At 44.9% G+C, this 26,958-nt stretch overlaps 1 protein-coding gene across 1 annotated transcript; it reads left to right on the top strand.

The window, feature by feature from the left end:
* Positions 1-1,522: 1,522 nt before the first annotated feature.
* Positions 1,523-25,492, top strand: UBE2QL1 (ubiquitin conjugating enzyme E2 QL1). Its single transcript, XM_072853051.1, has 2 exons — positions 1,523-3,170; positions 18,884-25,492. Exons 1-2 carry the CDS (start codon positions 2,316-2,318, stop codon positions 19,013-19,015), a joined length of 987 nt encoding a protein of 328 aa, XP_072709152.1. The 5' UTR covers positions 1,523-2,315; the 3' UTR covers positions 19,016-25,492.
* The last annotated feature ends 1,466 nt before the right edge of the window (positions 25,493-26,958 follow it).

The following is a 26,958-nucleotide window of genomic DNA, read 5'->3' on the forward strand; positions in this document are numbered from 1 at the left end:
TTATTAGGTAAGATGTTAAAATAAATAAATACTTATTTCTGTGCTTTGTGTGCATTGCACAAACTTGAGAAAATAAATGAAATTATGAACAACCTTGTAGTAAGAAGGTTTCTCAACAATTTTACTAAGATGATTTTGAGCCTTCAGTAATGCCATGTTTGAAAAACAAATATAATATTACTTCTTGGATCTTTATTTTAAAAACAGCAAGCTTTTTAATCCATGGTAAATCAGACTGATCTATCATCTGGGTCCATTTGTAAAGCCTGGCAAAGAGACTACATTTCACACTATCTCGTTTGACGTAATGGTCACTGGTGAATGGTAACCTGCTGAATGTGGACCCGTTGGTAAAACTAAGTGGTTTAAGTAACAGGCAGAAGAAACGGAAAAAAAGCTCAAAAGTGAACTGACCCCGACATTTTTTTGGAAGAGAGTCAGTTACCCAGTTTTTGATGAAAACATAATGTGCCTTTGCAGATAGCTTTCAAGAAATCCAGCCAGTTTTCTCCGGAGATCTTCAGAGAAGCGCAGCAGTCCTTTCCCAGCGTAGGCCACTCTTCAAAACGTTGGAAGACAGTGTTTTAGGCCACTCCTGGCGAAGGGGGAGTTTGCTTGGGAAAGGTGATATGGAATATAATGCTGCTATATGCACACACTGCCCATTGCTTTACGTCCTCTGCACAACAGATGCAATGACGCTTTGGGCCTTGCCTTCGCTGCTCCCCAATTCAAAGCATTTATTGCATTTTTTTTCTTTTCCAGCCTCTGAAGGTAAAGAGGGCTGTGGGGACAGAGATTTTCAGAATCAGATTTTCCTTCCTGTGCTACACAGAGGCCCAGGAGGATGGACCTACCTGGTCTGGAGGCAAGCAGGTGTAAGAGGGACGGGATATGTGCATCTGCTGCGCTGAAGAAACAAAGATTAGCATGTCATTCCCAACACAAAAAATACAGAAATACACACACACACACAAACCTTTGCACGCGTATGTACTTATATCTATCTTTCAACCACGGTTACATATCGATTTTTAGAGGTGTATGCTTTATGTATGGGATTGTATGTGTTTAGGTGGGTAGATGCACAGTAAATACATATACGCAGGTGCCCTTAAATGCAATTATGTCCTTGCACGACCATACAGTTTTTATGTATCTGCATTATATACGTGCTATATACATGTGCATACGTGTGCACTAAACTCTTAAGCATGACGGTACACACTTTCCTAGCCGTGTGAGCGCTGACACACGCATGCATACATACATGTCCGCGCGCAATACCTACCCATGACCCACCCGCCGGCCTTTCCCGGGCTGGCGGCTACCAGCGCCCCAACCCGCCCTCGCTGCCGTCACCGCCCCCGGCCCGCCGCGCCGGCAGGGCCGGGGCCGGGCCCGCGCTGCCGCAGCGCGGGGCGGAGCGGAGGGGAGCGGAGCGGAGCGGAGCAGAGCGGGACGGCGCGGCGCGGCCGCGCGGCGGCGCTGCGGGACGGGCCCCCGCCGCCTGCCGGCCGCCGCTCCGCCCCCGCCCCGCCGAGGCCCGCAGCGGCGGTGCCGCCAGGCGCGTAGGCAGCGCGGGGTGCGCGGCGCGGCGCGGCGCGGCGGGGGCTGCGGCTGCGGCAGGGCTGCCCCGAGCGGCCCCTCTCCCCCGCCGGAGCCGCGCGGCCCCGTCCGCGGGCGGCGCCGGACAAAGGGCCGGAGCGCGCTCCGCCGCTGCGGGAGGGCGCGGAGGCAGCGGCTGCCGCTGCCGGCCTCTCCCCCCCTCCCCGGGGGGAGGCGCCCGGCGCGGCGCGGGGACCGGCCCGCCGGGGAACCGCCGGGGATTGGCTCGGCCGGGTGCGAGCCGAAGGTGCTGGGGGAAGCCATCTGCAGCGCAGGCGATTTCGCCCGCGGTGCGCGGGGGGAGGGGGGCTCTCCCTTGCGGGTGGTTCGGGATTTTTTCCTTCGTCCTTCTTTTTTTTTCTTTTTTTTTTCCTCCCTCTTCGCGGGATCATGGCCACGGCAGCGGGGCCGTGATGTCGCCGGGAGCAGCCCCAGTGCTGCAATGCTGCCCGCAGCAGCCCTAGCGAGGGGAGGCGTTTGAGCGGCGGCCGGCGGCCGCACATCCTCCCCGCGGCAGCGCCGCCGCCTTTCTCTCCCCGCCGCCCGCGCCCCCTGCGCCCAGACCGGCGGGAGAGGGGCCTCGCCGCCCGCCCGGCGCCGTCCCCCCCGCCCCCGAACAGCAAATCCGCAGAGCCGGGCTTTAAATTAATAATAAAGAACCCCCACCGACCCATAAAGCCGAGAGGGAGAGCAGAGCCGCGCGCAACATGGCCACTCTGCTGCGGAAAATCGGGCTGATCCGGCTGCACAACCGGGACACGGAGGACCCCAAGCACCACCACCACCACCACCACCACCGCAGCAGCAGCAGCCAGCAGGGCTCCTCGCTCAGGGGCAGGGGCAACCAGAAGAACAGCAGCAACAAGCCGCAGCCGCAGGGCCCCCCCGGGGGCGGCGGCGGCGGCTGCAGCAGCAGCAGCAGCAGCGACAGCAGCCCCGGGGGCCACAAGAACAAGAAGGCGCCGGAGGTCGCCAAGCAGCCCCCGCAGCCGCGCTCGGGCGGCGGCAGGGAGAAGCCGCGGGAGGCGGCCAGGGAGCCCGGCGCCGGTAAGGAGGCGGCGCAGCGGCCCGGCCCCGGTCCCGGCTCGGGCTCCGGCTGCGGGTCGGGGCCGGCGCCGGCGCCGCTGGTGCCGCTGCCGTCGGGGTCGGGGCCGCTGGCGCCCGCGGGCCGGCAGCAGCACTGCACGCAGGTGCGGACCCGGCGGCTGATGAAGGAGCTGCAGGACATCGCGCGGCTCAGCGACCGCTTCATCTCGGTGGAGCTGGTGGACGAGAGCCTCTTCGACTGGAACGTGAAGCTGCACCAGGTGGACAAGGACTCGGTGCTGTGGCAGGACATGAAGGAGACCAACACGGAGTACATCCTGCTCAACCTCACCTTCCCCGACAACTTCCCCTTCTCGCCGCCCTTCATGAGGGTGCTCAGCCCCCGCCTGGAGAACGGCTACGTCCTCGACGGCGGAGCCATCTGCATGGAGCTGCTCACCCCCCGCGGCTGGTCCAGCGCCTACACCGTGGAGGCCGTCATGAGGCAGTTTGCGGCCAGCTTGGTCAAGGGGCAGGTAGGGGGGCCGTGGGCGCTCGCCCTGCGTGCGTGTGGCGGGGGGGAGTGTGTCCCTGCGCGTGTTTAGATGGGAGCCCCAAGGGGCAGCGGGTCAGGGCCCACCTGCAGCTGACCTTGGCCAGGCCCGGGTGACGGGTCTCCCCCGAGGACCTGGCACCGCTGGTGGGAAGGAGACAGGGACACACGTGTTTTGCTCTGGGGTCCCTTCTCAGGCTGGTGTGGCGGAGGCACAGGGCAGCTTGGAGGGGCGAGGAGCAGATGCATCCAGCGTGTCCTCCTGCATGTCTTTTGTCCCTCCGCTTGGCTCTGCTGCGTGCAGCACCAAGATGTCATGCCAGTTGCCCCTGAGGGCCACCTCCCTCGCCCCAAAGCAAAAGGGACCCTTCAGGCTCTGGTGGGGTTTGGGATTCGAGTCCTCCTGCCTCCTGCCCTTCGCCAGCTAGTCAGCCATACTTGCTGGTCTCCTGCGTGAAGTGCTGCCGCTGGCGTAGGGCGCGACGCTGGAGCTGCTGCCCCCAGGTCTTTGTCTGGTGCTGTCCAGCATAGCATCCCTCGGGGGACGAGAGGCGACCTCGCTGCGCCCGGGTTTGGGGCTTGGCGCACAGGGCCGAGGTGTGGCGTGGGGTCACACCTGGAATTGCTGCCTGAGCTGCCGGCAAAGTTGTACCAGTTTAAAATCTCCCTGCCTGAAAGGAGCAAGTAATTTCGGGTATGTACTGCAGTTACAGCAGCTAGATGGTTCCTGCCAGCTCTCCTCTCCGCCCCAGCACAGGATCTCGTCTGAGCTGAATCAATGCGTTTTGTGCTTTTTTTTTTTTTCTCTCCTGCAGAATACGCGTAGAAGAGAAGTATTGCATAAAACGTTTTTAATAAATGGGTAAATATTGCCGGTGAAACTCGTAGCCAGTCCTTCTTTGTGGTTATTGTAGTGGGCAATATACACATGGCTGTGGCAGGGTGGTTCTCCTGTTCACTTCATGAATGCCCTTGAACCCAGGGGACATGCACAGCTCCACGTCTGTCAGTAAAAGATGCTAAGTAACTTCTTAAATTCGTATCTTGGCAAGGAGAAGAGGAAAGAGTAAATAATAACATTTTTAATTTGCTTAAAATGAGGTTACTCCTGTTTGCCTCTGTGGAACTGCTTGCACGAGCAGAAGTAAAGGCTTGGTTTCTCTTAAGACAGAAAATTAATTTTGATTATTTAACAGACTCTTTTGTAAGTAACTTTTCCTCCTTTTTCCCTGTTTGATTTGGGCCTACTGCTCCTGTTTTTTAACCAGATAGTATTTTTCTCTGCACTTAGTTTGAAAAGGTCAAGTTTCCTAGGTCACCTTGGGATATAAAAAACATCTACCAGAAAAAAAAGAGCCTTAATTTACATTGAGCCTGGGGTATGTTGAAGTTGTGTAGCTACTCTTACCACATCTCACTGTTAACCCATCTCTTTTTGATCATATTTCTCATCATTTTAAACAAGGGTTTAGAAAGACAATGCTAAATTCTCTCCATTTTTTTAACAATTCAGCATCTTTCTGCAGTATTGAATGTTGACTGTAACCTGGTTAAATTAAGGTTTACTGGGATCATAAAATGGCTCAGTGAAGAAAAGTACTAAATTGGTTTTATTAGTAATAAATATTAAGCTATATAATCTGATAATTTTCTTCCCTAAACCACTTAAGAGATTTCCAGAAAGTAGTAGTAATTTCTGGTTACAGAGAATGTTTATGTGTGCATTATTAATGAACACATTTAAAGTGCAAGAGTTTCAATAACGTTCTTCCAGAAGTTTGCGAAGTTAATTATAAAAAAAGAGAATGCATGTGGGACAGAAAAAGAGGCTGAAATAAATCGCTGCCAGTAACTTAGTAGTTAAATAGGTGTAACATGCACGTTTCAATGTCTTGGAACATGCCTTCCAAGTGGAAATGTTAATAGGTAATACTGAGAATAAATCTAATTTCTGGGTTACAGAGGTGCAGTCCGTGATGGGTTGCCAGCCTGTCGTCATAGCCGGGCTCCGTGTCATGGGAGCCACGTTTCGGTAATCGCACTCCCCTCGTTATGTAATCTTGATTCCATTGCATAATAGGGCTCAAAATACGACAGGCGCTCCCCTATCCCCGTTTCATTTTTCATTTTACAGGTAATCTACTTTTGACCGTAATTTTTAAGAAATGAAAATAGAGCCGCTGAAACGTTGAGAGCCAAGGCGCTGCATTTCCCAGAGCTGCGGGGCTGGTTTTGGGTAACTTGCCGTGCTGTGGGTAGTCTCGGTGCCTGCAAGGAGCCGTCCTGAACAAATAGTGACGGCTTACACCAGGTTAATTGTGTAATTTCTGCAAGCAGCCTGCACCCTGCAATAGCGTGAAATATTCATCACGCTTGCTATTAATCAGAAAGGCTGGAAGGGCGAGGTCCGTCCTCCACTGCCTCAAAATAACCCTGCGTGAGCAAATGGCGGCAGCCACGAGGCCAAGCGGGAGATGGGGTGCTTCTGGTGCCGGTGGGTAAATGGGGCCTTCCAGAGAAATGTCACCGGTTCGCAGCGCCATGATTTAGCGTGAAATCATCGTGAATACTCGAGCCTGTGACGCATCCGAAAGTGCGCCTTGCCGGCGCGGGCACCGGTGTGAGTAGGCAGGACTGAACTTCCTGCCAGCGTACCTTCCTCCTTTTGGCAACTTGCATGATAAAACCGACGTGGCTGATTTCATTCAACGTTTCTCATCAGTCCCATTTTGCCGAGTTTTAACTGTAACGCTGCTGTTCTTTGCTGGTTCTTTGGAGAGAAACACAGCACTTCTTGGTCTGTTTTGTCAGAGCTAGTAGTAACCTATGAACATATACAACCTTCTTTTTTTTGACAAAGCTATCAAAAAGCAGACGAAACTAACACTGAAAATACTTTTTTGGGCCGTCAAGATTCTTGACGAGTTCAGATTTTTTTAATGGATTTGACAGGTAAAAGAAAAATTGAGAGAAGTCATTCTGACATCTCACAGGTGAAACATTTCACTCGGGAGTTATGTCCGTAAGGAGACGCAAGTGTGCAACACAGAAATTAAGAGGTAGCGCTTTTCCGTTACTTTTCAGCATTGCCTTTGTATGTGAGGAAACCTGGGTCCAGGTTCCCAAACCTGAGCATGTCTCCCAGGGGCTGGATTTCAAAGCAGGGTGGCTGTTTCTCCAGATTTCACCAAGCAGGAACCATACAGGAGCCTCAGGTGACCTTGCTTGAGAGATGTCCTACCTTATGGGTTGCATACCCTTGCTTCCTATCACAAATCTGGTGTTGCATTTTTAGATATTTTTTTGTCTGGAAAAAAATGTTTAAAATGCGAGAGAGACAATTTCTGTTGGAATGAAACAATTCAACAGTCCTGAACTACGCTTCCCCCCCCCCCCCCCCAGTTTTCAAGTAAAAAAAAAAAGTTAATTAGCAAAAAAGTTGGGGCTTGGTTGGTTGGTTGCTTCAGCTATTCAGCTGAGAAAATCAATTATTCACACAGCTCTAGTCAGTATCTTGAGGGGAATTCTCAGTACATCAGAGGCCTAAGACTGTTTATCTGTCTGGGATCCAGAATGTTATTTTTAAAAACTTGGTCTTGTCCTTAACTCAACTGTAGCCTTGGTTTTAAGGGGATGACTTTGTACTCGTTCCTGCAGAGCCAGCTGCTCGCTGCCTCCCGTCGTCACGGGCGAAAGCTCGGCCCTGCCGAACCGGCAAAATGGTAGCCCTGAGCTGCTGCGGAGCTGGGGTGTCAGCCAAGGAGGTGGGGTGATGCTGACAAAATAATTTCAATACCAGTTGTTTGTTGTCCTGGAGGCAACTGTTCGACATGCCTGTCTAGGCAGAGCCTCCCATGTCTGTCTGTCTATCCAGGCTGTGGAAGTGGCCCCTTGAGTGTTATTCCTTCTTAGCAGCACCCGTTAAAATGGTTTGTTGATCATTTAAGAGAGAGATTTTTAAAATGAGTCTGTTGCTCTCCGCTTCCTGATAACAGTGCCCTTGTCACGATAATATTAGTAACTGCAGGAAGGAAGGGGGAGCAGTGCTGGTCGTAGGGGAGCGATGAAGCAGCGGGAGGTTCGTCGTGGCTCTCCGTGAGTAACGCACACGGCTGAGGCCAGCGTCCCTGTTTCGGGGGGGGTCATCTCTCTCGTTTGAAAACACGGCGGATGATACGGTGCCAAGTGAAAAGCAGAAGACTTTGTCCAAAAGTGGGAGAGGATTTTGTGTCCTCTAATAGACATGTTGTTCCTCACTGGAGAGAAATGGTCTGACGCTGGTTTGGTGGAAGTTTAAAAGAGGACAAAGCTACGTATGCCAATGTCCAAATAATTCATCAGGAATATTTTTTTTCTTTTTTTGAGAACAACGAACACAGCAGCACCTGATGCCTTGAGGACTTTGGGTTTAAGCTTGCAGTAGTGTTGACCAGTAGCAGCCTTGTCCTTTTTACGAGTCCCTTGTTCTCTCTGTGGAGGCTGGGGACAGGACCGCCAGCCAAAGGCAGCTGTCAGGTAACTGGCGACTCTGCAGATTATATCCTGGAAAAAGTTCTTTGTTTTGAGGAAAATACTCTCTTATTCTTCCTGTGAATAGAAGGAGCATAAAAATTTTGTCAGAACATACTAAAATAGGAACAGGGAACCCCTAGTTACAAGTACTCTTGCTGTGGTGGGCTTCTGTATAATGATTTAAATCAAAACCAAAATATAATTTCTAATTAAGATTTTATTTTCTATAGGAAAATTTCCTGAATTCAAATAAGTTGTTGGTATATAGTACTTTCATCCCTCGTATTGTAATATTGGAAATACCTCAGTGGAATCCCGTTAGTTTGCTTCGAGAGGTGTGTGCCTTGTATGACCATTGCTCTGATTTATCTTTCCATTTTAAAAATACAAGTATCCCAGCTGACTTCTACCAGATTGAAACAGGAGAAATGGGCTTATTTTATGAAAAACAGATACAGAAGGTAGCAGTTAATCATAGTCTAAATTACTCCCTCTTCATCCTTTCAAACAAAAGTATGAGTGAGCAGATAGCAGATGGGACTTGCATGGTGTCCAGGAGGTCAGCAGACTCCAGGTCTTTCAAATATGTATAGCAGAAATTAATTGCAAATCCATGGGTTTTCATACTCCAGATGCTGCGTTTGAGGACTGTACCCATGAATAAATCAGCTAATCTCAAAGGCTGCAGAAATGTATAGAGAACACAGTGGTCTCTGAATGATTTGGAGCCATTGTATCGTATTAGGGCCTTAAAAAATAAAACCGGCTTGCTTTTTGCTTCCCATTAGCTGCCTAAGCAAATGATGCCGGTTATCATCAAGGGAAGAAATGTTGCTTTAGGTCCATGGTTGAAAAACACATCGACTTATATACAAAGATTACAGAGGAGACAAAGAATGTATTATGGGCCTTGTTCCCCATGAAAAGGTATAAATGCTGGGCCAAAGAGGTAACAAAGAATATTGTTTAGCTTCAGAGGAAAATCAGATATATTGGCCTTCTAAGATTTCTCTTTTATTGCAATTGAGAAACCTAGGATTTTCAAGCTGAAGTTTAAGTGGGAGCATATATATTTGCTATGTTGAGATGCTCGGACTGATGAATGAGCTGGAAAAAACATTGTTCATGTGTACTCTGATATATTGCTGTTCTGACTATCCACTATTATTATGCAAATATATTCTACTGAGAGGAATGAAGACACAGGGATTCCAACTCATTGAAGTAGGAGGCTGTTTTAATTCTTTTAAAAAGCAGGGGGAACATAATCTCCATTTTACCCCTTCAAAGCATAAAAAGGAAAATTTTAAAATACTTTCAACTATCATCCTTAGTGTTAAAGTAGTTATCAACTAAGTTAAATCACTAAATTGAAATAAACTGCTTATTTTAAAACATTCTTTTATGGCAGGTGGAACTAATTTTTCCTGGCAATACTTGGCTGATCTCCTAAATAAGAATTTAAAAGAATTGCCACTTTGGATCATAAGAAAATTGAATTTGCTCAAAAGGGCAAGATTCTCTTTCCCTGAATTATAAAAAACGTCCTCATTTTCTTCAGTGAAAGTGTTTAGATAGAGACAACTGTGTAGCATTTGGGTGTTTTGTCAGATACTTTGTTGAAGAATTGTATTTTTCCAAATGCAGAAAGCGTAGTCCCAAGGGGTGACGTTGTGTCCTCCTGGAGGAGTAAGCTAAATAACCCACTTTCTATTGGGAGGAAGATTTACTCTTCCTTATACAGGCTAGCCTTGAAACTATGCAGATTTCCTAGCATCTGCACAATGCCCAGGGATTTCCATGCATGACCGGAGACTTCCAGATCAAAGATTGGTAACTCCACAGTAATTCTGGTCCTTGTATTGCGGGAGTCTTATTGCCAGGTGTGATCCGAGGCATGTCCCCCGACTGGGCACCTGCTCTCACAAAGTAGGATGTTGGTTAAGTAACATAATATTATCTGCATTTCTTTTTCCCGTCCGAGCTCCTTTGAGCTGATGAGAGTCAGTGAAGATCTCTTCTTTTCCTTAACGTATTCAGTCCTTCACATGCAGTTTCCAGTTTACAAATTATCTTCTCCTGTAACTGTCAAAAAAAGGTAATGCTGACATTAGGCGCGAAGGGAGATGGGAAGATGGAAGGATTGCCACATGCAATTACTCTGCGGCTAAACAGGGGGAACTTCAGGGGCTGCGGTGATTATGCTGTCTGAATGGCTCAAAATATATGTTAAACTGAATGTGCGCAGGATCCAGTTTTCTCACTTGTAAATGGAATACCAGGTTTCTGTTGAATATCATCGTATGTTTGAAAAGTGTGTGGCTTGGGGCTGGTCTGAGTCGTACTCCACAGAGTCATTTCTAGAGAGTGCTGAGCACTCGACAGTGTTGGTCTTTAACTCCAGCTGGAAACAGCGGTAATTGAGTAGATCCTGGAAGTTGCAGGACAAGCTGCACGGGAAGGACATGGTACTGTTACCTAACCTGGCTGGCAGTGAAACCAGCGCTGTGCTGGGAATTGAAAGAGATAAGCTAGGGAGAAGCACAGGTGTGCTCTGATGAAAATGAATTTGCAGTCCCTATTGGTCTGCACGAAACAGGTAAGTGGGCACCACACTTAAGACATTCAGGTGATTCCTGTTCTGAAACAGGACCAAGGTGCCAATCTGATTTGCCCCGTTCCAGTTAAAAGTCAGACTGAGGAGTGGTACATCAAGTGTGCCTGTTCTCAGCCATGTGTGGCAGATACATGCCTGCCTCATGCACGTGCAGAGTCTGTCCTTGGAAAATGTCTTTTTATCTGCTTCACGACTTTGTGCGTGGTGTTAAAATCGATGATCCTCATTGATTTAATCCTTTTCTGCACAGGGTCTCCAAAACCCCTGGACCTTCTGCAGTGATAGAACTCCTTGATAGAGTTACAAGTCAGTCACAATGCCAAATCTGCACTCAGAGATGAGTGAAAATAAACCTGAGGAAGGAAGAGTAAGCCTGCGTTATGAAATGGCCTGGAGCTCAGCTGCTTCTCATAGTCAAGCTTTGGGAGCTCTGGAAGGACTTGGTATTTCTCCTCTTTCTAGGTTTGTGTTACAAATGGTAACAAACCCCCAGCTGCAGTAAGACGTGTAGGGCTTATTTCCATAATACGTGCCCATAAAAAAACCTAAGGCATGACAAATCGGAGGAAATTAATGTTACTAATTTTTCAAATTTTCTATGAATTTCTATAAATGTCAAATTTTATATAAATTTGACAAGATCGTTTCTATTAAAATATACCTAGTATTGAAGTGTTCTATAATTATTGGGGGGAGGAGGATATTTCACAGTTAGAGCACTTAGGCTAGGAGAGGTTGATCCGAGTTTAGCTTCAGCTTTTGCCACTGACTTCAGGTGTAGTCATGGGCAAGTCATATAACTTCACTATATTCCTCTTTCCCACCTATGAAGTACAGAGAATCCTCTTTCCAAAGGTCATTTGAGGATACGTACTTAAAGCACTCAGAAGCGGGGGCTCTATGAGTAGATGTCCACATGCATCAGTATGAGACATATCCTAGTCGAGAGATTGACACATTTGTATAAATAGCAGGGGAAAAAGTACATCGGCTTGTGACTCTGATCTTACTGAATTTGGTCTTAACTCGATTAAATGTTCCCAGAGGTAGTCTGCTTTTTACTCCTAGGGGTTTTTTAGCATGGTGAAACTTTGGGAAATGTGGAGGTAGACATTGTTGTCTGGGCTGTAGCTCCTTTGTCTTTACAACCTGTCATAAAGGATCGTTTGCTTTGCTTTGGTTGGATTTACACCCGTGTCTGTGTTTAACCTGGGTAACTTCAGGTTCCTGATGTGGAGGACCTGTGGGCTGATGCAAAGAGGGGCTGTCATGCTCCCAGCCTTTTCACCTGGACTTGCCCTCAGTAACTCTGCTGGTATCCAGTTCCACAGAGAGGTAGTCCTGGGAGCTCAGCAGAAGACTGAAAGAGAAAACATCCCTTTGTCATCTAGACTAGCAGGTGCCCATTTGATGGCAGGGGACAGGGACCATCTCTCTTGACAGAAGGCCACCATGTTGTAAGACAGCACCTTCGGCCCTGGAGATGCTAGAGGCACCTTCCCAGAATGTGGTCGGCTGCCAAAATTTTCTTGTTCTTTTGCCAACACAGAGTTTGTCCCACCCATAAAATGCAGGAAGGGAGTTTCTTAACCCTCGTCTGTACTGAAATCATGCTGCTGACTGTGCTGACTTTAGGGAAAGGCGAGGAAGAGCAGCGCAGTGCTCTGTAGCTGTCAAGGAGGGATTGGGGCTGTAAGCGTTCGTATCGATTAAGAGCTACTTGCACCAGGCTGCACACAGACGAGCGAGCGTTAATAATTACTCAGCTGGAACTCAGATTTCTTTTTCCTGGACAAAGAACAGTCACACTCCCAGAAGGAGCAATTTATAGGGTGCTTTAAAGCCGGAACTTGCTGAGTTTTCACTTCTTTGTATGGATTATTCTTAAAAAGGAGACCAAAAAAGGCGTGGAAATACTGCTTCAGAAATTACATATTTGCAGGAAAACATCCCATTTTTAATTCACTTATGCTGCAACATTAACAGTATTTGTCTGCATCATTTTCTATACTGCTTTGTTTTAGCTACAGCTAATAATTATATATAGCGCAATATAAATTGTGTGCGGTTTTTGAGACATGATTAACTTTGCCTCATCAGTACATGAAGGAAAAAAATTATAAACCATGTAACTGGGAGGAGAGACTGTGTATATCGCACTCTTAACAGTGATGTTGTGACATATTGCAATCATGACAGTAGCTTACTTCAGCATTGCTCTACTTTTGAATGCTTCTTTAAAGCCAGTGGAAATATTTTTCTCTGAAAACTCGTTTAAATATTCTAGAATAAGACTGGTTCAGGCTTAAGCACTGTATTCCTCTGTTACTTATCAAAAAAGATTTGAGTATGTTTGCACAGTATGTGGCTTTGAACAGTTGAGGCCCAAAGCCATTAGTCACTGGCACATTAGTGGAACACGTTACATACTGGAGACTCATAGTGTGCTCCAGCTCTTAGAAAATCCACAGTTTTTGCATCATCCATGGAGAAGCCAGGGACAATAGACCTGGAAAATGGGCATATCCTTGTGGGTCTCCTTCCTGTCCTTGGAGGGATCTCCACAGATGCAGTGTGTGGCACAGGGACTTCCTACAGTCTTTTGTGTACCTCTCTAAACCTTTGCTTGTTTTCCATCTCTTGACATTTACCTAGAAGTGGATCACTAGAGCCTGCTATAGAGATCTCTTAAGAGATGAAGGGAGAAAATGAAATTGTACCCATGCACCCTTATGCTGGCTTAAATGATGGGCCACATTTAGCCCCATGTGGGGAAGGCAGGTATGATTTGCCCTTGGAAGATGAACCTTGAGTTATTTGCATATGCAGGATTAATGAAAGGAATGCAGGGCTGAGGAGTTTGCGTTAAGACCAGTGCTAACAACATGATGAAGGCTTGCCTGCTTCTGAGTCTATTAGCTGCGTACTGTTTGCAATGTATACAACTTTTTGTTAACCAGTCCAGGGAAAGAAGTCTGGGTGTGCCTGAAGGGTTTGCTGTGGCATCTCAGAGACGTGTAGCACAGGAGCTTATGCTGTTTCCAGAATAACCTCAGTCCTTTAAGGGCTTATGACTGCGTACAATAAATCTCTGAAAATTTGGGACCTAGTGACACAGGGACTTGTGTCAGGAGAGGGTGGAGCGCAACCTTGAAGGATTCAGGACCTGGCTATGCAGTGCCACAGCTGACCTGTGTTGGCAGTTCAGCTTCAGGTGTCTAAGTTGGACTTAGAGACTTCCATAGGTCCCTTCCAGCCAGCACTTTGGTGGTTGTATGATCCTGTGAAAGGCCAGCCACCGTTATGTAGTCCTGTCCTTCCAGGTAGTGCCAAAGTGATACGACATGGAAGCGCACCTGATGCTGTGTGCTCTGCCACAACTGGTGGGTTTTGGTCTGGGAGCTGCTGTAGTTGGTTTGACAAGAGAGATAAATCCTTTCATCGCTGCCAAAGAAATCTCCTTGAGGCCATCCTGATTCTGGAAATACCAGAGGAAATGTCAGGACTGTTTTTCATGACACGCAGGCCAGGCGTGGGCAGATACATGGTTGTAGCGGGATTACAGGGCTAAAGAGCTTCAGGCCTCATATTTGGTATCTCTGTACAGGACTTAACTCTGTCTTCGGACCCCTTCGTGACATGCTGTTGTTGGGGAAGAAGAGATATGGCACATTGCAGATAATGATACTGAAGAACTTCAAAGAGCTGCTAGATGTTGAGTTGAATATTTTTGAGGATGTGCTTCAGTGTCACATGGTGTTCTCAAGGGGAGGACATGCTCATGTGTTCATGATTGTGGAAAAAGTGGAGACTACTGTGGCATCACTGAGAAGAAGAAAAGCTCCCAGATTTGCCTGCAGTGGTCTGTAAATGCGGGTGGCAAATCATATGAGATTTACCTCGGGTCTTTTGCTGAATATGGCGGGAGGGAGCGGTCCCTCGGTATGGCCAGGGTCCTCAGAAGGCTACCCGCAGCAGGCTGCTCCAGGAGGTCTTTCTCCTAGCAGTTATCAGGGTTATAGACTGGGTCCTTATCAGCTGTTTGTTCAAACTCATTAGTTTGGGTAAAGAGTAGAGGAGTGGCGTGCAATTGCTCACCGTGCCGTGCAAACTGGGCGCAGCAGGAGCACAAGTGAGTGAGGAGGCTAAGTGCAGCGCATGTCCCCCTGCATGTCAGCGTGGCTGCGTAAACGACGTGGATGCTGTGGCATTACTTTTACCTTTCATGTGTTTCTAGCTTGTTAAAATGATATCTTGATAAGTATATGAAGTCATAGCAGATGGCAAAATCTGAAATGTTCTCTCCAACTCTTTTATTTTAATTAGGTTTTCAGTTATCCCTTTATGAAAAGCACTCTGTGAGTGTCTGAAAGTATTGCAAGTATTTAAATAAGCTTCTGGTGTGACTTCTCAGAGCTAAAGTCAACATTAATATCTTTATGAAAGGCTTTCTTGGGTTTTCTCTGTTTTTAATCTTTTGTGGAATGTTTTGATCTTGTTCAGATATCGGTTTGATATCTTTTCTTGATTTGGTGCTGGACACATCAAAACATTGGCCGTGCAAATGGTCTGTATTCCTTACCATGGCAGTAGTGACGTGCGTGGTTTAGAGATTGGTCAAAATGCAGTTGTGCGCAATTAAGCTGTGGCCAGCACTGTATTTATATATGGTATGGACCATATACTCTGGTGAGACCCCACCTGGAGTACTGCGTCCAGCTCTGGAGCTCTCAGCCCAGGAAGGGCATGGACCTGTTGGAGCGGGTCCAGAGGAGGGCCACGAAAATGATCTGAGGGGTGGAACCCCTCTCCTATGAGGGAAGGCTGAGAGAGTTGGGGTTGTTCAGGCTGGAGAAGAGAAGGCTGTGGGGAGACCTTATTGCAGCCTTTCAGTACTTAAAGGGGCTTATAAGAAAGATGGGGACAAACTTTTTAGCAGGGCCTGTTGTGATAGGACAAGGGGTAATGGTTTTAAACCAAAAGAGGGTAGATTTAGACTAGATATAAGGAAGACATTTTTTACACTGAGGGTGGTGAACCACTGGAACAGGTTGCCCAGAGAGGTGGCAGATGCCCCATCCCTGGAAACACTCAAGGTCGGGTTGGATGGGGCTCTGAGCAACCTGATCTAGTTGAAGATGTCCCTGCTCATTGCAGGGGGGTTGGACTAGATGACCTGTAAAGGTCCCTTCCAACCCAGGCTAATCTATGATTCTATATTTGTCATATTTACAGAATGCAGCAGCTCATAGTCTCCTGACCAGAGTTAAAATGACTGCATGTTTAAGTAGCAGTCTGAAAATTAACTGTAGTCAGAGCTGGTAACAGTGCCTGTTAAAACATTTGACACTTTCTTTTATAATTGCATCCAAAATGCCATTTTTTAGCTAACTTGGGAGGAGTTTTGTGGGAATGGCAAAAAGCTAAAAATCATTAAGACAGTAGATACCACCTGAGTATAGACTCAAAAGCATCTGAACTGTGTCGACTGAAATTCCAGCCTTCTTTCTTTTTACCTCAGGTTTACTTGAGGCACCAAAAAGGGAAACTTTCAGTCCATGAGGTTAAATTTTATCCAAATTATAAACACCTGGCAGGATATTGGTTAATAATAGACAGTGCTAACTATGCCACCCATAGTTTCTGTATAAACATAGAAATCCATGGACTACAGTGGGGTAGAATTAGCTGGTCTTTGATGATGCAGTTGACATACAACCTGCATATGGTACCAGAATGCATTCTGCAGAATGCATTTTAGAAGTGGATTTAATGATCCGTTACATTAATAACAAAGAAGTGTGAGAATAAACTCGTGGAACAATGCTCATTTCATCTGCTGTGGCTCCAGTAACATTTTAGATGATGTGATGATGGTATTCACTGCATTATTGCAACACCAAAAAATTCTTACTTTCCTTGTTTGAAAGCAGCAAGTAGCTGACACTGAACATGAGCGATAGCAAAGATCTTTCTCCATGCAAAGATCCTATTCCTAGGTACAGATCAGATTAATACTTTGATAAAGCTGGGGAAGACATGGATCATACTGTGCTAGGTGCTATGCACACAATTCAGAAAGGTATCAAAGCCTTAAATGATAAAAAATAATATGTATAAGACAAGAGGTGGCAAATGGACCTAATCCAGAAATTAAGTAGTAGAGTAAGTTTATATTTACTTTGAAAGTATTTCAGCGGTGAGATTTTGAGGACAGCATTTCCTGTGCTGGTTTCACCTTCTGTTGCACTCTGCTTTATCTTTTCGTATGTTTCTCTGCTTCCAACAAAAGCTCAGATTAGGAAGAAAATAAAATATGTTTTGTAACAACAAAAATACTCCTGCAGGATATGTAAGATAATTAGTCAATGAGATTTTAAAAATATGTTACCCATTTTATTTAATTATTCCTTTTGTCACAACTAAAAAGAAACATTTTCTAAGAAAATTCATTAGCGGGGTTAAATTGAGTACCATTCAGATAATCCTTATTTGGTAAATATTAATTGCCAAATTAGTATGGGAATGGGGAAGGTGTCTTGCTGTTTAGTCTATCAAGGGGTATTTAAAGAAGAAATACATTGCTAGTCTGTAAATGGCGACTAGGGAGAAAGGCGAGGAAAAGCATCAAAAGGTAAAATAGCTATTTTTGTGAAAACCAAATGGGTATAAATTGGCTGTGAGTAAATCGAGGTGGGAATTAGAGGCTGTTCCTAATCTTTAGTTAAGGTAGGCTCTGAAAGAGAAGTCAAGCCACACAGAAAAATGCCTTATTAAAACAGGAGTAGGAAACAGCTTTTTTATCTCATGTGTCCATAGTTTTGTTATAATAGGAATGGCGCTGAACACAAAAGCATATCTGTGCAATATTGTGACAGCTTTCTAGAACAAAATGATTTGTCCACACTGCAGACTAATCTTACTCACTTTAGTCTGTAAAAATAACTTTGATACTCCGAGGACAGAGTTTGTTTTCTTTTTTTCCCCTTTTTTTCAGCTCCATATACCTGATTGTTTTCTCAGTATTATTTGTTGCATGCGATTATGAATGACAATTTTCAGTTTAAATTCCAAATTGACAGTAAAATACGGGAGGCAAAAGATGCAGCCTGATGCATCATTTTGAGCAAAAGAATGGAAAAAATTAGAACATACTAACTTGGTTCTTAATATTTCTAACACTGTAATATGGTATCTGCTCATCAAATACCACTTATTCTAAAAAAGGCTTTCAGTGCAGTCTATCAAACAGTTATTAAAATTATTAGACTTGTTACTTCAATAATCTTCTATTTTGTGACAAATCCAATAGACATACTTTAAAGGGTATTGTTGGTGTAGCGTGGAGTAAATCTGCAGCTATATTTCTTTCTTGTGTCTCTGTTAGTTGGTAATTGACATGGACCAATGTGAAAAATAAGGTAAGCTATTAATAACTCAGTAAATGTCTCTGTTGCCAAACAAGGGTTTGAAATTACATACTGCCGTGCATTTAGAGGTAATATTTAATTGCAAAGTAATAAAGATGCAGTATGTTTAAATGTGCATATTTTCATTTATTACCAAACTTGTCATGAAGGGGTAGTAAACAAATCTGAGTTTTTTATGTAGGTTGGAAACAAGTTGGTTTTAAGGTGCTCCTGCCTTTAAGAAATGCCAGGGCTATTTGTTTCTCACGGGTCAGATTAGAAGAAGAATGGAGTGTGTTTTGTGGGATGGATGTAATTTTTAGTGACGCTCTGCATTGGCAGCGGGGTCACGGGTACCCCCGAGACGTAGCATGCAGAAACACTCTGCTTTTATGATGGTTCTCCAGGGTCCTCCACTCTGTGATGCTCGCACCTCAGACTGTATTACGAGCGTGGCATCAAAACTGGTTTGAAACCTCTTTCCGTCTCCCAGCCCTGAGCTGGTGCCTCGGCACCACTTGCAGCAGCCTGCCTCCTTCACCCACAGCCGCTGGCCCTGGGGGACCGGGGGGGCTGGGGACCCCCATCCCCTCCTGTGGCTGAAAAGGGCTGCGGGGAATGCTCACAAAATCCGCCTGTCCCCAGGAGCCGGTGGAAAGCGGCACCCCGCCATGCCGAGGCCCCGTTTCTGTGGCGTATTGGTGTGCTCCTCACAGTCCCTGTCTGCTTAGGGCTGCACCCCTGACCGTACAGGGTGGGCATGAGGGTCCGCATGCCAAATGCTTTATGGTAGAGGTCCCTTCGTTTGTTGGCAGGGGTCCCCGCGCAGCAGAGAGGGAGGCGAGCCATGCAGCGCGGCCACAGCAGCGGCCGCTGGTTGCTGCATGCAGGGCAGCGTGCCAGCACGGGGGCTCGCCGGGAAGAAATAGCCCGATAGCCCGGCAGATGTCTTCTTTTTCTTTTTTTTTTTTTTCCCCCTTTATTGCATATCATTTTTAATCATCTCTAATAATGTATTTGTCTGCCCCAGTTTGGGGACTCTGCTTTCTGGTACCCATAAGTGAATGCCTCTTGGCTTGATGCGTTGAAAAGTTAAGCTGTGGTTTCCAGCTGCGTGTTCACATGTTTAATGAAGGTTTTCTTTTTTGTTTGGTGCAGGGCCGTATCTGCAGAAAAGCTGGCAAATCAAAAAAGTCATTCAGTCGAAAGGAAGCTGAAGCAACATTTAAGAGTTTGGTGAAGACCCATGAAAAATATGGGTGGGTCACCCCTCCCGTCTCTGATGGCTGATGTTAGCAACCTGCACTTGACAAAAATGCTGAACAAAAGTACTGTGACATCTCCTCAGTGCTGTACACCGCCCATCCTTTTCTACTTCAGCTTCAGTTACATACCATGAATGTCACGGAGACATCTAAGTTATTTATGAACAGATGTGTTTACAGAGGGAGAGAAAAAAAAATGCTGTGTAGGATTATATTTCAAGACTGGAGAATGGTCATCATTGAAGTCACTTGAGCGGATGCTGAGATTGAGTCATTTGCCCCCATACAGCCCACATTGTCTTCAGCTTCTTTCCATGACAGCAGCACCAAACAGCAGTACTGGAAACTCTATCCATTACTGCTCAGTTCATTTAAATGTAAATGAAACAGTTAATATTTAATAGGGAAGCAGTGCATTGCAGGTACATGTTTGCTGTGCTGTTTATCTTTGTCTCCTAGCAGGTCAACATAACTTGAAGATTTGTCTTTATGTGGAACTGTGGTCTGCTGTGACTAAATTTAGACCTCATTTGTGCTCTATATATGACCTTTAATTCATAAATGAAACCAGAATTAAAATGCTGAAAGGTCCTAGTGTTGAAAAATTACTAAGTGGAATCACCCAACCGGTTACAATGTGCTATCTATGCTGATATTGTGATGTTCTGTTCAGAAATAAACCAGTGCAGTTAGCTGAAGGTTAGGTGGTTTTTTTAAACACATCCACGCCAGGGCTTGGAGTGGTTGGTTGGTGGTAGCAGAACCTTTATTATCCTGCCGGTACCTTCTGCAGTAGCATGTGGCCTGTCAGTTCTTCAAAAGGGCAAAACAAACGAATGGAAATGGACAAAGCAACCTTAAAAAAAATCTGCTTAATTTCAAAATGATATGCCAGTAACAGAGTAAAAATTTTCAAGTCAAATGGAACATGGTTTGTAAGATGATTTGCATGACTGGAATTTTCTTTTTTATTTTCACTCAATAGACATTGTATGTACTTAGAGCCCAGTATCTGAGAAAACCCACTGATGTATATAAATGTCCTCTTATTTAATCATTAAGATTTAAGTTTTCTGGTAAACAAATTGAAAAAAAAACCAACTTTCTAAGGGACTCCATAAAAGCTGAAGGTAATGTTTAGAATGGTATAAGAAAAGCATTAAAAAATGTGCATTCCGAATGGAAAATCGTATTGGACACATGCTGAATAAAATCACCAGTATCGTTTCTGTTGCCTCAGGAATTCAATCATTTTGGCCAACTTTTGTATTCAAAGTACTAGGTTTTCTGTTGTGAAATTCTAGACACCTTATAGATGTATCTGTTGTGGTGATATTTTAATTGAAAGCAGGACAGTATCGATTGTAAGACTAATATGGAGGGGGAAAACTGTGTGTTTGAAAACACTTTCTGTTATATGGCTAACACTAGACCAAATCGAAATGGTTGACCAGTTTCTGTTTGTATTACAGCAACAGTGGAGACTATACAGAGTTTTGGGGTTTGGAGTTTGATGTAAAGCCACACACAGCAGAGAAGAACAGAACAGTAACAAAGGACAATGGAGTTCAAACAGAAGCGAAGAAGCAGCAGAGCAGATATTCTTGCAGTACTGGTGCAAAAAACACTGCTCGGTTTATCTGCAGATGCTTTGCCAGTGTAGCAGTTTTTCAGCTAGACAGGGAGAATAATTAAAGCCTTCACGAAAATGGTTATGCAGGTCAGCCACTCAGTTTCGTGGACATAGCTGGTTTCTTTACACTTCTCATCTCCATCAGCTGCCTCTTCTCTTTCTCCTCTGACCATTTGTGGTACCCACCTGGTGTGCCTTATCTGAGTTATAAATGGAAATGCTTCATACCACAAATCTGCACAGATCTTGTTGTGATTTATCTCACCCTGCTTTATACTTGGAGACGATGCTGTAATCAGTGTATATATACTTTTCCCCTCAAACTGTGTATCAATTCTGTGCATCCAGCAGCAGAATGTGTCTTTTGAGTGAGGAATAACATTTCAAGTAATTTATTTACTCAGTTTTATAAACTTTTTTTTTTTTTGCTATCCTTTATGAAAGAGGAAACTAGTATGTTTAGTTAGGCATCAAATAATTTGCAATCCCTGGTGGGACTCCCTGAGAACGTATAGAGGGATCTAGCACTGGAAAGCATAAGGTTTGTTACTTCCCTTCGGAAAAGCTCTTCCCTCATCAGCACAGTAAAATTATGTTAAAAGCAGTGTGAAGGTGTGGTAAGTCTTGGGGGGGGGATTATTTCTTTTTCTGCTGTTTTTTAACCTGTCTCTTTTTTCTGTCAGTGGGTTATTTTAAATCTTCCTGAGAACCATATCTTTAATATTTAATTAAAGGGTTAGCTAAAAGGAAGGTAGTGGGTGGATTGCTACCACTTCCCTCAAACCTACTTATTATGTGTCTTCTTAAGTGTGCTTTAAATAGTTATAGCAAACATCATCGCTAAAAATCACAGTCACTTTCTGGCTGTAGGAGGTTCTCTGTATCACTCAGAGTCTTGGAGCAGTAGGAGAGGCAAATCAAAAAAATCTGGAGCGCTTTGAAGCTGTAGCAGAAGGGGAGCAGAGCGCGTGTGATAAGCTGCAGCAAAAAATCGTGCAAGGAAGAAAGACGGAAAAGTACACTGCATGAACTAGGGCAGGATGAAGTTCCTGCTGCACCAAAAATAAAACTGCTCCTACTGAAGACACGATGGCTTATAGCAGGAGCAGCCTGTGCTGAGGGAGATGCAGGAAAAAGGGGACAGCAGGGAGCGCAGAAGCATTGCGCTTCTGACCAGGGAGGAAGGGAGATGGCTAGGAATGTAGCTAATTAAGAGGTTTAGGAAGAGGGTTGATCTATTTTAGGGAAAATTAGTTCATGGTTTTTGTCTAGCTGTACGCTAGACAGGTTCTACTTTCTCTGCAACAGACAAAGCTAAAAAAAGTAAATGAGAAAATTGGGAAAGGAAAGGTGTGTGAGAGGAAGGAAGAGAGCGAGACCTGAGGGAGAGAGAAGTATAGGCTGTGGAAGATACAACTGGGCAGCTAAAACACAGGATAAAAAAAGCCTGATCATGGAAGGGGATGAAACGAGGGGTCAAAGGAGAACAGCACAGCACAGTACCGCAAAAGAAGCAACAAGGAGGGCTGCAGGACAGCAGGTTTAGGTAGGAGCTACTGCAGGAGCTGATTGCAGAGCTGCTCCAGGTGCCTTTCTGTTGAGGGAGCTTCAGTGAAAAAGATCCTGTAATGCCCTTTTTGTCTGGATCCTAGAAAGTGGTGCGTGCTTCCTCCTTGCTCTGTTCTCCTGGCAGCTGGGAAGGATGTTAAGATTTGGAGCTGTGGTGTGAAACTCAAATCAGGCCGTCGCCTCACTTCTGTGACTGAGAAATAAAGCCAAGTGTCATTCCCAGATCCTAAACTCAAGGAGGCCAAAATCAAAATAGATTAGCCAGTTGTCTGCTTTGTCAAAGTTCCCCAATATCAAAGAAGTGGGGGGATTTTTTTTTGCAGACAGTAAACATCAATACTCTCCCTTTATCCAGTCAAAAAACTCCTTAGGATGTCTTGTAAAATTAGCAGTCAGCGCAGGTCCTCCAGCTCTCATTAGACCCATTTAATCAGGAATATTATTTTCCATCTGCTGTCCCCAGAACAGATGATTAATTTGAAACTAACATCTGGGGAGGTGTGAAGTTGTATTAGGAAGTTACTGCCTGGCTTTTTCAGAATATGTCCTTTTGGAGGACCTTCTTTGAGTCTGAAAAAGCTACTTGACTGAATACAGGCATTGAACAAAGAAAGCTTATGATAAAGGAAGAAAGCTGTCTCTGAATACCTAAACACTGAAGGATCTCCACAAAGAGCAGAACTGGTGATTTATATGGGAACGTATTTCTGTGTCATTAGAAATTGGTCCTAAAAATTCAACAGTCAAAAACTCAGCAAAGACCTCTTGAACTTGCCTTGTTTTCTCTCCCAAAGGCAGTGTGTCTCCTTCATTCCAGCCCAAACTTCAGTCCCGAGTCCAAAGAAAGATAATAGGTATGATCTGTTTATTTGGTGCTATGCCACTGTATTATATAAAAAAAAGACTCATTTCATTCTCCTTGTCCAAAGCAGTACATAAGATCCTAAAATGGAGCTTCTTGCGTAAATAGCAGGGTTGGGACAAAACCTTTCTAGTATGACAAAAACCACATGATAGGCTTGTGATATATATATATGCTTTTAGCAAACTCATTTAGAAAGACATATTCAGAATCACAGCTGCCAAGCAGTGATCGCTGTCACGGCCAGTGCACTGACATGTATGTACTATCTATTCCACAGGAACTTGCAATAGAAAGAAATCTATTCTTGATAGGCTGACTATACAGAGAAAATACTGTAGAACTAACTGGTATTTGGGATTTAAATCTCTGGGTTTTCTTCACCACATTTTACTCTTTTTTTTTTTTGCAAGATTTTTAGGCAGACACAGAGCTGTAGCATCTTCATTTTACACTAGCATTATGGCCAGCATGGTTATTTACATGACTCCAACGAGGTGGTCAATTATGCACGCACTTCTTGTTGATGAGGTTTTTAGAGGATAACCGTCTTCCAGCTGAATGCCTGGGTGTGGAGCTTGGCTGATGTACTGAGGATTTACTTTTTAGCATTACATGGGCAGATGCGATGCATGCTCAGGCATTTAAGGCTTAGCTGAAATTACATGGGGAAGCATTTGCATAGAGTCAGTGTGAAAGGTTTGTCTCTTCCACGTGGGAATTCTGGTGAAGAAAGTTCCTTTCAAACTGTACTATGAACTAAACAAACAGAATTAAGCAGGCCAACCTGCTGCTACAATATAATTTTCCAGTTACGTATCCCCTCCCTGACAATCACCAACCTATATTAAATAGCCTGCTACAGGCATCACATTTTAGAATGCAACAGTCAGTAGAGATGCTGATGAAAAGCTTCTGGGTACGTATCTCCTCCAGCCTTCCTGGTGCATTCCTGGGGGGAAGATGCAGCCCTGATCTAAGTGAACGAGAGAGACCTAGAGGGCTGTGCACATGCACTAAGAGCACGCACTGCCCTGCAAAATGCCAGCTGTGGGAAGGTGGGGGCACAAGCCTCTGAGCTTACCTAGGCAATGTGCATCCTGTCTTGTATTCATATACCTATCTTGCAAATACTTTACGAACATGTATATTAATTGGTTTGAGTCAAAGGGCTCAGTACATCTCTGACCCGAGTTCAGCTTTGCAGAGCAGATGGGTTACTAAATATGCACTGGAGGTTTTTGTGGAAGTTAGTGACACATTTAAAGTTTTGCGTTGCTCGCTCTGGAGAATAAAGTGGCTGTCAAAATAGGTCTGAGGACAAATAGGTTGAAAGTGAGTCACCTGCTATTATCAGCACAGCTGCACTGGAGAGGTGGTTTCCTTTGCACATCAAAGGGTAGAGGTGAGGTACTGCAGCAAGAGCAGCCAGTAGGACATTGCAAGAAGTTACAAAGACAGAGCTTGCTTCTGTTCCGCCCCCCTCCGTACTACTGACTACTTAATTGCATCATCTTAAAATGTACATTGCTCTGCTTTGTAAATTTTACCCCCCTTTATATCACTTCAAAGTTTTACTGATATGCTAAGGAAACCTTAAAACAAGTCATGTAAATTTACATTTAAAGCCTGCATTTCAATCTAGAAGCATGCAAATGCCATGCTGACACCTGTCAAATTTCACCAGCAGCTTCCTCACACTAGTAAGTCTTGGACAAATCAGTGATGACAGTAGTTAACACAAAAATAGAAACTGTGTAATTTGGACGTTTGAGTTAGTCTTTTCCCCCATTGCTTTGTCTTTCAGTTTGATTGACTTCAGATGAGAACGTCAAGCTAACAGCAATGAAACTGTCATAGTGTTGTTTATTTATAACAGTTCCTTTTGTTCGTGCTGCTAAATAAGGTGGCAATAAATATTCATTGCAGTTGTGTTTCACCAAATGGGAATTCAGAGATAACTCGTCACACTCTGAAAACTTTGCATTTTATACTTAGTGTTTGCCACCACACTTAGCATTCATTATCTTTTGCTGTCAAGTATTCTTGTGTTTTCTTACTCAGTGACCTCATGTGTTTTAAATTATTTGTGGTTTACTAACAGAAATATTTGAAGTATCTTGCAGGTCCTCTTAGCAAAATCAGTGAAATGTAACTGAACCAAATCTAATTGTCTGTATGATTTAGAGGAGTTCTTCACTTGCCATTTGCATTAACAAGATCCGTAGACTTTTACTAAAGATTCCCCTTCTGAAGTCCCTCAACAAAACCAAGACTTCAAATTCAGCATGAAATACATGCTCACATGGATTAGCATGCATCTTGGGAATGAAAGCAGACCATCCTTAAGAGAAATTTAAACCTTTTCTTCATTTATGCCGGCATCGTTTAGTTCTGAGAATGTATGATAACAATACAAACATGGGTAATGCCTTGTACTCGATGAGATTGTTGTTATTATGTAATTATTAAATAAATATAATGTTATAATGTATTAATAGAATTTATGATAATCCCACCAAATTGAGAGGACTGATCGATATCCTGGAAGGCAGGGCTCCCATTCAGAGGGACCTGGACAAGCTGAAGGAATGGGCCAACAGGAACTTCATGAACTTTGGCAATGACAGGTGCTAAGCCCTGTACTTTGAATGGAGCCACCCAGTTCATCAGTGCAGGCTGGCAGCGGGCTGGCCAGCTTGCAGCTCTGCAGGAAAGGACTTGGAGGCCCGGGTGGACAGCAGAGTTACAAGGGATCAACAGTGTGCCCTTGTCTTAATGAAGACTAGCCACATAGTGGGCTGCACTGGCAAAAGTATAGCCAACTGGTCAAGGAAAGTGATTCTTTTCCTGTATTCATCACTTGTGAGCTGACACCTGGAGTACTGTGTCCAGTTTTGGCCCCCCAGAACATGGCACTTTTTCACAAATCGGAGGGAATCCAGTGGAGGGGCACCAAGATGTTTAGGGGTCCGGAGCCTGTGATGTGCGGAAAGAGGCTGAGAGAGCAGGTTCTGCTCAGCCTGGAAAGAGAAGGCTGAGAGGGGGCTGATTGCGGTCTTCCACTACCTAGAAAGGGATTACAGAAAAGATGGAGCCATACTCCTCTCTGAGATGAAGAGCCAAAGAGCAAGAGGCAGCAGACATAAGTTGCAGCAAGCAAGGTCCCAGCTGGATGAAGGGAAGAACCTCTTCACCACGTGAGCAGGCAAGCACTAGAGTAAGTTGCCCAGAAATAATGGAATCTCCTTCGTGGGAGATTTTTGGGACTCAACTTGATAATGCCCTGAGTAACCTGATCCAGCTTTGAAGTTAGCCCTGCTTGAAGCAGGAGTCTGGACTAGAGATCTCCATAGGTCTCTTCCAAATGAAATGTTTCTATAATTCTATTATATTATTTATATTATGAATTTTGCTATTCAGAGGTATTGGGGAAACAAATTTCATGGCCAAAAATATGCCTGTGAAGCTCTACCTGATTCATAAAGCTGCTAACCTCTGGGAAGAGCCAGCTGATCATGACTCCCTACTTAGCGTAACGTACCCCCTTCCAAGCACCCTATGCTCTAACTTAACTGCATGGATGTAGGTGTATAAAGTTGTGCAAACACCTGTTGAAGGTGTCACTAATTAGCATATCCACACTAGAATTTTTGCATACATACACCAGCTACCAGTCCACTGTTATAAATATTTTCCATGTAAATAGGTGTTTTGAGAGAACTTTTAATTCTGTTTTCCCTGAAGAACTTTAAGCTTAATAGGCTTTTCATGTTGTCTGTTTCCCTGCAATGCAAGATTGAAAAATACTTCCTTCAGCAGAGAGAATAGGAAGGAAACCACGTAAAGCAAGCCTGGAGCTTACAGATGGGATCTTCTGCAGGAAAATCCTCTGAATTCTGGA

Source organism: Ciconia boyciana, chromosome 2 (assembly GCF_034638445.1).
Source record: "Ciconia boyciana chromosome 2, ASM3463844v1, whole genome shotgun sequence".
NCBI classification, from domain to species: domain Eukaryota; kingdom Metazoa; phylum Chordata; class Aves; order Ciconiiformes; family Ciconiidae; genus Ciconia; species Ciconia boyciana.